Source organism: Choristoneura fumiferana, chromosome 20, assembly GCF_025370935.1.
Source record: "Choristoneura fumiferana chromosome 20, NRCan_CFum_1, whole genome shotgun sequence".
NCBI lineage: Eukaryota > Metazoa > Arthropoda > Insecta > Lepidoptera > Tortricidae > Choristoneura > Choristoneura fumiferana.
In genome coordinates this window covers 16,106,503-16,122,085 of record NC_133491.1, presented here as the reverse complement: position 1 = coordinate 16,122,085, position 15,583 = coordinate 16,106,503, and the positions used below count along the sequence as shown (strand labels likewise).

The 15,583-nt window shown below is 36.8% G+C and overlaps 2 protein-coding genes across 2 annotated transcripts in view; both read right to left on the bottom strand.

Annotated features, from left to right (window-relative positions):
- LOC141439353 (major royal jelly protein 7-like) overlaps nt 1-15,583 on the bottom strand; it is a 223,797-nt gene that overhangs the window by 202,357 nt on the left and 5,857 nt on the right. Inside the window, exon 2 of the mRNA XM_074103640.1 lies at nt 14,792-14,801. Within this exon, the coding sequence (XP_073959741.1) occupies nt 14,792-14,801 (10 nt within the window). The remainder of the gene's footprint in view (nt 1-14,791; nt 14,802-15,583) is intronic.
- On the bottom strand, nt 1,547-13,407 carry LOC141439286 (uncharacterized). The gene is made up of 3 exons (XM_074103543.1): nt 13,404-13,407; nt 9,724-9,838; nt 1,547-4,958 (listed from the first exon to the last, which is right to left on the bottom strand). Exon 3 carries the CDS (start codon nt 4,954-4,956, stop codon nt 3,916-3,918), a length of 1,041 nt encoding a protein of 346 aa, XP_073959644.1. The 5' UTR covers nt 4,957-4,958; nt 9,724-9,838; nt 13,404-13,407; the 3' UTR covers nt 1,547-3,915.

The following is a 15,583-nucleotide window of genomic DNA, read 5'->3' as shown; positions in this document are numbered from 1 at the left end:
CAGCTTTCTAGCATTGATAGTCCCTGAGCAAAGCCGCGGACGGACAGACAAACAGACAGACAGACATGGCGAAACTATAAGGGTTCCGTTTTGCCATTTTGGCTCCGGAACCCTAAAAAAGGCCCCAGGATACCTCCCCGTGCAACCCCGTATTTGTTTATTTTGTAACTTGAGTTGAATATCGAGAGCCGGTTATTAATGATCCTACACATTTGTGTACTTTGTTGTCTAATATACAGGTAGCTTGCAATCCAAGAGGCTATCAAATTAACGTCCAATAACTTCTCATTATGATTACAATCCCTGTTATTGTGTAGTAGCTCTGTTGGTCAAATATGGTCTTCATCATCAGTTCTACTTCAACAAATGATGATTTTCAAGAGCAAATGCACGGTTACTACTAAATATATACAAATTAAATGACCATATGTGTCCCTGTAATATTAGAAGAGTTATTCCCTCGATTTCCTTAGGATTCAATCATCAGATCCTAAATTAGTGCTTATGGGACCTAATTGAAGGCATATACCTATACGAATTAAAAAAAATCTTTTCATAAATGACGGAGTTCTGAGGTAACAAACTTTTAAAAAAATACAACCGAATTGACAACCTCCTCCTTTTTTGAAGTCGGTTAATCCAAAACAACAACAGCGGATTCCATTCCTTAGCAATCCGTATTATAAAAGATGAAGCGAAGCACTAGGTGCGAATGACCGCAATATTGACAACATTAAGGGCCTGTTTCACCATCCATTGATTAGTGTTACTGTTAACTGACGGTTAAATGTGATGCCGTCTCCGTCTATTCGAACAAAACAAATAGAGACGGCATCACATTTAACCGTCAGTTAACACTAACCAATGGATGGTGAAACAGCCCCTAAGAGTTTCATAATTCCCTACGCCTGATCGGACTATAGTAAAATGGATATGATACAAAAAAAAAAACAGACTACAAATTTTAATTCGTTGCCTCAACACGCCAGCAGGACCGATAGAGAAGCACCATGAAGGTAGTCAAGGTAGATAAGTCAACTCCGCGATTCACCAACTTCAAACTGGTAGAAAATTATTTTCATATTTTTTGTAGTCGAACGAATCCTTATTGTTTTTTTCCGCCTTCTAGTGTAGGTATTTATTAATCAAAAGATTTGCCAAATCGAATAAACAATTTATTGGATAGTATTTTTGCATTGATTAACTATATATATTTTTAACAAAACCTAACGTTCACAACCCATAAAAAAAACTAAAAGGAATCCCTGATGGATAATTGAATCTACAATAATAGGTATACCAACATCACATTTTTCCACATAGTGTAAAGCAAATAAAAAATATTTCATTTCATTTCATTTTAAGGAATTAAAATGCAGCGTAAAATTAAAAGGCGTTAAAATGCTTATTTTAGAATTTAGAAAAAAGAGATAAGTAATTGAAACTGGCCACAAAGAAGGCCAACATTAAAATTACCCATTATAAAAAATGATAATTAACCGAACTTAAAACTAAAAATTTACTTGGAACACAGTTAAATAACACTAACATTTCTAGGGGGATTTGCTTAGGGGAAGCTTGCACGATCCCTCAGGAAAGAAAGAAAGATGGATTGATTGACTTTGTAAAAAATGGCCGGTCTGCGTACTTGTCCACTACCAATACTTAAACCAATTAAGATTCGATTTGTCGGGACAAATCAATTGCACGATTCCGGTAGGACGGACAACTGAAAATAGTAATTTTATAAAGAATTTGCAGAGCCGAAATATTGGTAAAACTATCGGGATATTCGAATGTAAGACACTAACCCGGTTCTTTTTTTTCAGTAAATAGGCCGCAATGGGCACTTTTACACGTCATTTTTTTACACTACCAGCGCTTTCGGAAAGACCATCATTGCCAAGAAGAATGCGCCGCAAGAAACTTGGCAGAAAGTCATTTTTTCATAATAAAATAATTACAAATAAAATACTTAAAAACTACAGTACTTATACAATTAAAGAAAAAAATACAATTAAGTACTTACATAATTTCAAGAATATCGTCTTTTTAATTAGAAATAAAGCAAATATGTGTTTTCAGGTCTTTGGGTTTAAAAATATGATTATATTCTCGATCAATACAGCTCTTTTTGACTCTGAGATTTTGTCATAACCATAACAAAGCTATTTGACAATACTCTCAAGAAATCATTCTTCACGAACGAATCTAAAAGTTCGAGTACTGCCTTTTCGCATCGTAACGTTTGGCAACCTGTTTCATTTCGCAACTTTTCATTTCGCAAACTCTAAAACTGTAAATATTTCAGGATTTATTTCAGGGCCATCGTGTAGAACCCTTTAGGTTAGGTTAGTTTTATAAAAATCCTGAAATATTTCCAGTTTCAGAAATATTAAACAGTTGGGAAATGAAAAGTTGCGAAATGAAACAGGTTGCCAAACGTTATTCGCCGAAACATTAGTAAACCCTCAAAGTTTGATTTTTAAACATGACGTTCGCAAACCACGCTTTATTTATTCATTTTAAAAGAATCTTTTAATAGAACAAGCTATGTATAAATTAGGAGTACCTAATATAAAAACATTCAATCTTTTCTATATACATACACGAATATAAACGCTAATTAAGCTTATGATATGTTTAAACTTTTGTTTTCTTTATCCGATACCTTATCATTGCAAGACAAAACGTACAGACAAAGGAACTGAATCGTGTACCGGGGTGGAACCGTTGTGCTACTAGTGTCATGTTTACATCCTGTACATCTGCCAAAGTGATTAAGTATAATAAATTTGATTTGAAAAGGTTCCACCGTGGTACGTGGTTCAATTTCCTTGATTGTACACAACACACAGCTGTAATTTGTAACGTTACGTTTTAGTTATCATCTAACAACAAGTTTATTAAAATAACCAATTAAAACACATGACATTAAATATTTTATTTTTATTTTTTTATAGTAACACCACCTTATGCCCGCGCGACAAAATATAATTCCCGCGGGATAGGAATTAATTAATTCTACTATAGAAAGTTACACTGTCCCTGATTGAATTAAAACAGGCTTCTTTTATCCGGGGAAATCGCAAAGTTCCCGCGAGATAGACATAACCATAACTTTTTAGATCGGTTTTAAAAAAAAACCTTCATGAATGGAAAGCTAGGTGAAGTTCTTGCCTGACATTGGCTATCTACTTTATCCTCGGGAATATGCATAATATGGTTTTAACATATTTTAAAAATTAAATGACATCAGAGGCAGTGTAGCTTTCTATTAGTTAGGTATTGAAAGAAATTGTAAAATCAGCCCCGAGGTTAAATTCACCTATTTCTGCCCCACAAAAATTTCGCATATATATAATTTATGTTCTTAGTTTAGTTCTTTTGTTCTTGTTTTAATAAACAAGAAGAACATGACATGTAAGAATAAATTATAAATAATTATGTTGACATGATAATAATTGCAATTAATTTAGTTCTTGCACTGTTGTGTTTCAGCGTGCAGAGTAGGTAAGACAGCCGGTGAAATTACAGGCACTTGAGGTATCCCATCTTAGGCCTCTAGGTTGGCAACGCGTCTACAATACCCCTGGCGTCGCAGATGTTTCTGGGCGGTGGTGATCTTTTACCATCAGGAGACCCACTTGCTCGTTTGCCATCCAGTCGAATAAAAAAAATAAAAAGTGTTTTTTAATTATTATTTTTGTAATATAATGTGACAGTGTAATTTATTTATAATTTAAGTGAATTTTGTTTCTATGATGTGTATTTTTTTTCTCTTTTCTTTTGTATTTTCTATGAGTCATGTTACTTGAAATAAATGAATATTATTATTATTATTAATAGTTATCATCTTAAAAATATTGCAACTGAAATAAATCAAGTTAACATTTTTTTATTTCGTCTTTCTCATCAGTGCAAGTAAGTAATTGTTTGGTTACATGCTTGGGGTTGCCCATGAAACTGCGAGCTGTCATAACCAATTTTAAAATTATTAATCGTAACCAGTAGTTTATTTAAATATGCACATTCCCAAGGGTTTCCATGAAAATAAAATAAATCGAGACTGATTCCGGTGTTACGAAGATTAATAATAAAGTTTTGCGGCAGATGCATCAGTCTATTATCATTAAGAAATATTTTTTTTAAATTAGTACCGAGAAACGTATTTAAGTGTATATTTTCAATCTGGTTGTGGGACAGATCCACGTACTCCAAAGATGTCTTGTGCTGAAATAAAGCTTCTGGGATATACATCAGCTTATTGTGATCAAAGTAAATCATCTGTATTTTAGTGAGGGGTTTTATTAAATTAACGTCTAAATATTTTATAAGGTTATATGACAGACTTAATGTAGTTAGATTAACAGCATTCGCAAATGTTGTTGGGTCCATTTCTGAAATTTCATTGTAATCTAAAAGAAAATAATCCATGTGGGGTAACATCTGGCTGGTAAAGAATGAGGGTACCTCTTTAAGATTGCAGTTGTGCAAGAACAATGTAGTCAAGTTTAACCCCTGCAACAGATCGGCTGGCGTATCCCGCATGTTATTATCTTTAAAGTCGACATAATTTAAACGCCGGCAATTCCGGAACAAATTAGGAGGCAGATTTTTACCTAATATTGAAATTGTTTCCATTGTCAATAGTTCTAAATTAGTAAAAGAATCAAATGTAAGGGCTGTTATATTGGTGACGTTAATGTTGCTTAGCTCAATATCCTTCAAGTTAGGATAGGCTCGCAAGCTTTCCAAATTTACTGTTGTGAAGTTGCATTCTCTTAAATGTATGCCGGTAACGTTGGTATTAGTTTGTCCTGGCTGCACAACTTCCATAGTGGTCTCTTCTCTAGACCTAGAGCAGCCGGGCCAAGTGACGTCGAGGTCGGCAAGCGCGTCGCCGCACGCAGCCAGCGCACACGCCGCCGCGAGCCACCACGCCGCGACAGACATGCCTGGAAACAGCGTTTCTATGTAGTACTGCACAGTTTACAGAATAGCTACTATGCACGTGGTTACTACAGGAAGGACTCGACTGTCGCACTTGACAACCACTAAGTACATTCATCTACCAACCGTCTCGCTGCTAACGGTGTTAGTACCATTCTACTAAGTAAGTATAAATATATTCGAGTGAAGTGAAATGAAACATTTTTGTTGCGAGAACAAAGTTGATAACATCATAGGCTTGCCAACTTTTGATATAAAGCGATAAATAATAAATAAATAAATAATAAATAAATATCATGGGACAGTTGACACCAATAGGTACTTAGAACAGTACATTTGGCTGACTTATCGCAAGAATGATATAAGCGTTTTAAATAACATTGCACTATACACAGCTACAATGTTATCACAGAATTTTGTAGAGATAACAATAGTTTTGAAGATTTTATACAATATTTTAAGTTTAAGTACGCTTTGAAGTAATGAAAGTTTCATTCATTTGCTATTCAGTACGTATTTATCTTAACTTAATCGACAACGTTGAAAAAGAACAGGATGTGTACGTGGATGATAGAGTTATGAAAATACTCTATTGTGCAGATTGGACTGAGCGAGACGGTCCGCGAGCCGTTGTTTTGCTCCATTATGGGCGTGTTGCATTGGCTTATTGGCCCCAAGTCTTGTTATGTCACTAGTCCAACATCGCAGATAATAAGAGATATAGAAACAATTATCGCTTGTATTTTTACCCGACTGATGACGATCGCAAACGTTCCGCTAGAGGCGCTGGTCGTGTTTCCATACAAATTGAGATTTTAACGCGAACGCGATCGAGACGTATTTTGTAACCGAAAACTTACACTAAGGGTACTGGTATAATGCGTCTTGGATATACAAACACACACACACACACACACACACACACACACACACACACACACACACACTTCTCTTACTTTTATAATAAGTACCTATAGTAATAGTATATATTATTGCTTAAACTTTTTCTCTTTCTATCGTATTTTTTAATTTTCATTATTTTTCAAAACCAAGCAAAATGTTACCACTTATAAATAAAACCAGCCAAGAGCGTGTCGGACACGCCCAAAATAGGGTTCCGTAGCCATTACGAAAAAATTAAGTAATATTTTTCTAAGGATGTCGTATTTTATCGCGGAAGGGTTACACATAATCGTGTATTTTAATTTTTAGGGTTCGGGAGCCAAAATGGCAAAAACGGAACCCTTATAGTTTCGACAACTCCATCTATCTGTCTGTCTGTCTGTCTGTCCGTCCGTCCGTCCGTATGTCACAGGCATTTTACTTGAAAACTAAAAGATGTACGAGTATATCAATGAAATTTGGAGTACAGATGTCTTGTCAAAGCCGCTATTTAGTTTTGTAGTTAAATTGCAAAAATAAATATTTATAGGGGGGGGGGGCACTCCATACACGTAACGGAAATTATATAAAAAAAACGTAAACTCGCATCAACGCGTGGCACATATATAGTTCGACAGCTCTTTTGAAAAGATAGTAAGGTTTCTCAAAAACTTCTTTGATTAAGTGAAGATTTCCGGAAATAATCGCTCCCAAACTCCCAAAGTAGGAAAATTGTGTCCCCCCCTTATCTTGTAAATCGTTTGTCCAAAAAAAGAGGCAAAATATATGGAAAGGTAACGCTTAATAAAAACTTTCAACGAAAAGTAGTTTCAACATGATCGGATACTTATACCGTTTTTGAGTTATTGCCGAAAAACTGCGCTTCTCAACAAAAGCTCAATGGCTACGGAACCCTATCTTGCTCGTGTCCGACACGCTCTTGGCCGGTTTTACACTGTAATTCGTTTGATATTCTGCATCAATAAAAAAAACATCATTTTTATCCGACTGCGAAGAAGGAGGGTTATGTGGTTGCCCCGTATGTATGTATGTTATGTACGTATGTATGTCTATTTTTATGTCCTCTCGTAACTACTCAACAGCTAAACTGATTTTGATAAACGATATGTCATTGGATTCGTCTTGATAGCGCGAGTGACACTGGGTACATGAAATTCTTGAAAAAAAAATGGCGGAAAAACAATTTTACTCAATCCTATCAAGTAGGATATCAAATGAAAGCTAATAATTAGCTGATTCTAAATATATACGGGTTATAATATAATACTTTTAATGTACCATTTTCACAGAAATTAAAAAAAAAAAACATTAAATTTAAACAATCAAAAGCCCGACTGCCTTAAAAATTGAAAGGAAGAAAATAGGTCTAGTGGCCTGAACTCTGTTAAGTAGCTACTTAATATAAAGAAAATCAGCCGGGACCCATTTAAATCGTGACCAGCTCAAAAATTCTTAGTAATGGGTCCCGACTGTTTTTTTTTTAATTAGCTACTTAACAGAGTTAGAATTAGAACTCAACCACTAGACTTATTTTCTTCCTTTTAGTTTGATTTATTTATTTATTTATTCATTTTAAGTCATGTTCATTACATTAGGTGACATATTATTAAATAGTAGGTACACAAATGGTAATGGTGATGGTGGTAGGTAGGTAGGTAGGTAGGTAGGGGTTTTTAAAGCAAAAATTGAAAATACAAACTGAAATATACCCACTGGTGGTGGTGTAGCGGTATAGCACGCGGTACGGAATACCGAGGACCTGTGTTCGATTCCCAGTGCTGGTCTTATTTTTCTGGTTTTTCTGTGCATCTATATTTCAGTTTGTATTTTCAATTTAGGTTTTACGGGATGACCGTAAAAGTAAAAATTTGGAATTGAAATAAAAAATACAAAAAGATTCCAAAAAAAACAATCTTAGTTTTTAAGGCAGTCGGTTTTTGATTTTTTAAATTGAATGTTTTTTCTTTCTTTCTTTAAATCAAGATACTTACCAATCTGAAGATGATTTATGACACAAGGATCAAAAGAGCTACAGTTGCCCTAGTAAATACTTATTTATTTATTATTGATGCACCTATTTCTCAATATGTTTTTTTTTAAGATCATATCAAAGAATACGTCAACTTGCGTATAAAACAACTAAATTATGGATGGTTCGTGCTTACGTTATTCAATTTATCTTCAGGTTTATCTCAAATTTAGGTCAAAGTTCGCAAAAATTAACAACAAACTAAAATGCACCTAGTGCCGTCATCGCAAATACTATGTACCTAGCAAGAATAAGCTTAGAGTTCAGAATTCATCAATTCATCACCTTTTGTTATCAGTGATAAGTGTTTGTGTTAAAATTGTTCGCACCGGCCAAGTGCGAGTCTAACTCGCGCACTGAGGGTACCATGCAAATTCAAACGAAGCAAAAAATCTTATAAATCCGTCTGTCTCCTTTACGGATTTTAGAGGTTTGCGCCCACCCCCCCGAGAGGAGAAGCGAAACGAAATATGGCGCTCAAAAATATTGGAACAAACACACAAAGGAACTTTTTATCAAAATGTATTACTTAAGCATATATTCGACCGTAATGGTGCATGCCTACACACTCTTATGTTGCACTTGACAACCACTAAGTAGATTCGTTTACCAACCGACTCGCTGCTAACGGTGTTAGTATTCAACCAAGTATAATATTCGAGTGAAGTGTAATGAAACATTTTTGTTGCAAGAACAAAGTTGATAACCTCATAGGCTTGCCAACTTTTGATATAAAGAGATAAATAGGTACTTAGAACAGTACATTTGGCTGACTTGCGAGCACACACACACGCACACACACAAACGCACACACACACACACACACACACGCGCGCGCGCGCACTTTATATTATAATTAAGTGTATATTATATTATAGCTTACTTGGTTATAGAAAGTTTTAGGCGGAAGGGTTACTCATAATCGTGTATGCAATGTTATTTTTACACTGTAATTCGTTTTGACATTCTGCATCAATAAAAATTTTCATTTCATTTCTGAAATTTTTTGTTTTATCTGTGTTCGATGTTTATATATATTTTTATCTTTGAGTGACTATTAATGGGAATAAATGTATTCTTTATTTTTACCCGACTGCAAAGAAGGAGGGTTATGTGTTTGCCCCGTACGTATGTATGTATGTCTATTCTTATGTCCTCTCGTAACTACTCAACGGCTAAACCGATTTTGATAAACGATATGTCATTGGATTCGTCTTGATAGCGCGAGTGACACTGGGTACATGAAATACTTGAAAAATCAAAATGGCGGAAAAACAATTTTAATCGATCCTATCAAGTAGGATATCAAATGAAAGCAAATAATTAGCCCATTCTAAATATATATGGGTTATTATACTTTTAAAGTACCTAGAAAACATTTGATCCGGCTCTTAGCTTATCCTGGCACAGCCTTTCAATACAATATTTTGCTCAAAAGACATCCCATAAACCAGTATCTTAATCACACTTAATATGAGTACGTACGTATATTTGATTTTGTGTATAATAAATAAAATAACATTACATTATAATATCAAATCAAAAACAAGTGAAAAGCATTTTGGGATTTAATAAAGTGGAACACTGAAATCTTATAAATAATATTTTAGCCAACAATTTAAATGAGCACTGCCCCGTCGACCTCCGGTAGCTACGCCACTGGCTGGACACTAAAGTTAAATGTAATGTTCAGAATATACTTATCATTAAATCTTCATTAGAAATTGGACGCCCATCGACGTCTGCGGAACGATTTAGGGTCCACCAAGACGCCGATGGGCTTCAATTGCACTTGGGTGAATAACAGTCAGTATAAAGTAATCAATCACTTCACTCACCAGTTGCAACGTGCAAAACTCTAGAGAAGTACTTGGGGTCTAGGAAGCTGGGCGTTGCCAGGTGTCTCTCGCAGGGCTCTTTCCAAGTCGAAATTGTACGAATTTCTTCATTAAACTATGTAAATATAATAAGTAAACTAAAAAAAATATATAATACAAAAGTAAACCTAAACTAAGTAATAAATAAGATCTGAATAATGCAAAAACTTCATAAATAAGTTTCGCTAAATTAACTTGGTGTTTTTTTTTTCGTTCAGCGCCATCCTTTCTAACTATTTTCACTAATCTAAGTCCTCGACGATTCGTTTTATGGTTTTCATTGTCAAATAACGAAAAAATAGACGATCTTACAAATTAAATAACCATTACGAATGCACGCCACTCTTCCGGCGCTGTCCGCCGAATACAGCAGAAACGGCGCTTGCGCCCCCCTCCTCGCGCCCGCGTTGCTCCTTTTTGCACGGCGAATAAGGACAGCAGCGTACTTCTGGCTTTACTCCGCGTTAGGTGAGACATACGTAATTGTGGCTTTTTAAAAATATTTTTTTACTATTTCGATGGTGGAAGTCTCAATTGGCGTAAGGGACAAAATACCGAAAATCACTTTTAAACATAGAAAATTAGAGTTTTTTTTTCTCTGTCGATTGGTAGTATTCAAGTTACGATACGCCCCTTACTTTGCTGTTATCAACATTTATTATTTTAAAATAAAATAGCTTAAGGGACATGATATAAATATTTGAGCTGAAAAATGGCGTAAATGTATTATTTTTTAATATTTGGGTCGTAAGGGCTGTGCAGTCTCATATGTCCTTTACGACTCGGCTCATGTCGTTAAAAAAAAACCCAACAATATAATAAAAGGCGTATGGTGTCAATTATTGTTTCATTGCCTACACCCCAACATTTTATAAACGAATAAGATAAAAAAGCAAGAAGTTGTTGGGCGTAACCTTACCGCCTGTACCTATTTCTTGTACCTAACATCGAAATACTAACGCGTCTACCTACCTTCCACGCGCCGAGCGTTACGCATTGCACATTCGGTCAGTCGTGTCAGACACGTCAAACACGGAGGACGTATTTGATTGCCTACGTTGTTCTTTGTCAACGCGCGTATTTTTTATAAGATGCCAAAAGAAAAACAAAAATAAGATTAAGTTGATGGATCCCCTAATGGCTTGACGCCGAGCTAACTTCCGTAATGGAATTTCAGTCAAGGATGTTGAGGTAAATTTCTCATAGCTACTTTGTTTATTTTAAGCTGTCTACAGATCCTAATAAAGGAAGCCTGTGCCAGCAGTGGGACGTATATAGGCCGAGATGATGATGCATACATAATAATAATGGCCTGTATAATAATTATGTATGTTGAGGGTTAAAAATGGTATAATCGGAACGTCGTAAGGACATTAAAAACAGCAATTTATACAATAAGAATACTTTTATGGGCGTAAGGGTATAAAAAGCAAGAGTAGAGTAAATTGTCCGTCGTAAGGGCAGTAGCAAACAGATATTTAAAAAAAAGGTGTAATTGGTACGTCGTAAGGGCATTAAACAACAGCAACTTATAAAATAAGGAATACTCTTATGGGCGTAAGGACATCAAAAGCTAAAAACTAGAGTAATTTTAGTCGTAAGGACAGTAACAAACAGACATTTTAAAAATTGAGGTTACTTTATGGGTGTAAGGGTCACTTAAAGTAAAATACCTTGCTTGCTTCTTTTAGTTCATTAAAATACCTTGTTAATGTTAGGACGTAGAGGCATCAAAACAGATGTTTTTTAGAACTTGTAGTGATTGAAACAACAACTCAAGCAAGCATACTCCCAAATTTGCAAGCAAGCGTGCAAGAAAGCATGCAAGTAAGCATGTAAGCCAAGCAAGCATGTGAAGCAACCACCTAAGCAAGCTTGCAAGTGAGCATGTAATTTGTCAATCAAATCAACAAACATGCAATTTTATTGGCCTGGTTAGATGAACATCGCGTGTTACCCGATCCGCGATGACGGTCTATGGTATCTCCTCCAGCGCTCATGAAGCGGGCTGGCGTCCCACTCCCTCACAGCTGCAATCAGTGTGTTAGAGAAGCATAAATAGTGCAAACATGCATGCAAGCAAGCGTGAAGCCAGAAGGCAGCATGCATGCAAACAACAAATCAAGCAAGAATACTCCCAAATGTGCAAGAAATAGTGCAAGCAAGCATGCAATCAAACATGCAAGCAAGCATGCAAGCAAGCAAGCAAGCATGTAAGCAATAATGCAAGCAGCAGAGTTAGTACGCAGTGGTGGTAGTGAAAATCATTTCATCATCATCGTCATCAACAACATCATCAGTTCGTTTATCGCTACCCCCCGGAACTATGCTATTTTCCGGGATAAAAACTTGGCGATTTTTAACAGCTGCAATATCTTCCTTGACCCTCTCAGCTATAAACAAACAAGTCAGCCATAGCCGAGCATTTGTTGGAGTCAGGACCAAACCACTGGATTGAGCTTCACAATCCCAAAATTCTGTCCACGGAACGTCATTTCTACTCAAGAATGGTACGTGAAGCAGTTGAAATAAAAGCATAAAAATGTCAACCGGACGATGGATATAAGCTTTCATCTTCGTGGAATCCTGTTATTAATAAGTGTCGACGTCGGGATGAGTGTTGTGAGTCGGTGTGATGGGTGACAAATAAAAATCACCAAGTGGGGTAGTTCGTGATACGAGTGCTGGTACTATTAGTGATCAAGTGCGGGTAGTTCGAAGGACTCGCGCTGCTAGGCAGACTTGACACCCCACACTTCAGTCCACTCGTGACCACGGCCACTGCAATGTTGCCGAAACGTCGAGGTAAATATTACTCGTGTGTGTTAGCGTGATAAGTCCGTTGTGGTATTTTGACTATGAGTGAGAATCACGAAAGTTTAAAACTTTATAAAATTTTATTTGAGTTTTATTTAACTTAACTTATAATGTCCATTTAAAGAAATGTTACAAATTACATATTTTTAAGGGGACGTGCAAAATTATGGCTTTTGCGCGTTATTTTAAATAATAAAGTGGTTCTTTGAGTTAATTCACTATTTTTTTTAATTTTTCTACAGGAACTTACGTCCAAATATGTAGCAAATAAAAATAAATGTCCTATAAGACCAAAATCGGTTACTACATTATTTATTTATTTACGGTTTATGGGTGTAAGGAGCTATGACACCCGTATGTCACGGGCGTAAGGACAGCTATTTTCTTATTAAGCTTTTACGAAAATGTCTATAGTTTACGTTGAAAAGCAAGAAATTCAAGATTTTACGTAATATAACGTCCTGCTAAGTTAAACATTAACAATGCTGTGAGGGTTGAAAATTACCAAAAAACTTCTTTTCGCTCTCCTGAAAAGTAGCATTTTGTCCCTTACGTCAATTGAGACTTCCACCATCGATTTAATAAAAAAATTTAAAATTATTATTTAATTATGAACATGTATCTTGACGTGTAGAATTCAATTTACAATAAAATAAAGCCCCTATTATGATTTTGTCTTATCGTAGGATACGACGAAATCTTCATTAGAATTGGACGCCCATCGGCGTCTGCGGAACTATTTAGGGTCTAACAAGACGCAGATGACTTCAATTTGCACTAGGTTGAATAACAGTCAGTATAAAGTAATCAATCACTTCACTCACCAGTTGCAACGGCAGAACTCTAGAGAAGTACTTGGGTCTAGGAAGCTGGGCGTTGCCAGGTGTCTCTCGCAGGGCTCTTTCCAAGTCGATGTAGATGGGCAGATGCGTGTTACTTCTTATTCCACTGGTCGAGCTGGTGGACTTTGCGAAGTGGATGTGGTTTCTCCGCATGCGGCTGAGTCCAGCTTGCTGTATCAGAGGCCAGCAGTGACTGGAGGTACCATGTACGACACTAGTGTATTTAACCTACAAGGAAGAGAGAGGCTAATGATAACTATTACTTTTTTATAATTATTTACTTTTTTTTTTTTTTACTAATTTATAATGATAATTAAACAGATAAGATTGAGATGCGGTCTTTAACTAATTGTTAATGATTTTTCTGTTGTCACTTAACAGATAATATTATTAATATAATTTTTTAGAATAGTAAGGAAAATAAATTAGGTAATAGAAAGTAATTAGTTGATGTTTATAAATTGTTCGTTAATGATAATGACAATTTATTCATAGGGCATATTTATCTTTAACTGGATTTTTACCATCAACATCATCATCATCATGTCAGTCTATATAGTCCCATTGCCGCCGTGGTGGCATAGTGGTTTGACCTATCGCCTCTCAAGCTGAGGGTCGTGGGTTCAAACCCGCTCGCACCTCTGAGTTTTTCGAAATTCATGTGCGGAATTACATTTGAAATTTACCACGAGCTTTGCGGTGAAGGAAAACATCGTGAGGAAACCTGCACAAACCTGCGAAGCAATTCAATGGTGTGTGTGAAGTAGACGTGTGCGCGATGCTAAAATCTACGGCGGGCGGCGCCGCGTCAAAAATCGGCGGCGGCGGCGTGTTTTCGGCGTGATTTCGGCGCGGAGAATTTAAATATTTTTTAATTAACAAAATTAGATAAAATGTACAAAAAGCACGAAACATATCAACTGTAGCGACCTCCGTGCTAAGACATAGACAATGAAGCTTTAATTGACCTTGCAGCGGCTGTAATTGTCACGGACAAATATAATTTTCTTAAACGGGACATTTTTCTTCTTCTCTATTCACCGTACCAGTAGAACTTGGAAACTCTCCGGAGTATATCCTATGTATGTATGAGTAACCTTATGGCTGAACGACGCTCGCTTCGACTGCAGTCTCCCGATGATGCTGAAATAGACAAATTTCGAAAATCCTTGCGACACGATATTCGTACCTTAATTCCGCTCGTGTTAAAGATACGATTGAGCGGAATAAAGGCTCTAAAGTGTTCGCAAGAGATATGTCTATTGGATTGGGCAAAGCCAAATGAACAAACTGAAGAGAGATTATGGCAGTGTAGCGTGGACTAAAGCGGAAGTGTTAGGGAAATCGAGGAGTTCTATGGACGGCTCTACGAGTCGGTCACTAAGCCGTTTTCAGCGCGGCGACTCAAGACCCAAGAGCAAAACTGACCAGACGCTATACCTACAGAAGATATCCCGGATATCAGCCTGTACGAGATAAGGATGGCCCTGAAACAGCTTAAGAACAACAAGGCGCCGGGTGAGGACGGAATTACGTCAGAGCTTATGAAGGCGGGTGGATCACCGGCTCTTAAAGTCCTTCAGAGGCTCTTTAATTCCGTCTTGCTCGAAGGCACAACGCCAGAAGCGTGGAACAAGAGCGTTGTGCTTCTGGCGTTGTGCTGTTGTTCTTCATGAAGGGCGATTACACCCTTTTGAAGAACTACAGGCCCAACTCGCTGTTGAGCCATGTTTATAAGCTGTTAGGGTAATTGTAAATCGTCTCGAACGCAGGGTCGATTACTTCCAGCCACCCGAACAAGCCGGGTTCCGAAAAGGCTACCGTAGACCACATTCTGCGGCAGGTCATACAGATCAGAAGAACGAAGAGTATAACTTGCCGCTATGTCTAGCGTTTGTGGACTACCAGAAAGCCTTTGATTCGGTCGAAACGTGGGCAGTGCTAGAGTCTCTCCAACGATGCCGTAGTTGCAGATGCCGTGTTGAAGTGTTTGTATAAAAATGCCACTTATGTCGGTCCGAGTACAGGACAGAGTTCGAAGGCGTGCCCTGAAAAGAGGGCGTAAGACAGGGATATGTCATATCTTCGACACTGTTTGCTGCCGCTTTGGAAGACGCCTTCAAGCTTCTGGAATGGAAAGGACTAGCATCAATATCAACGGC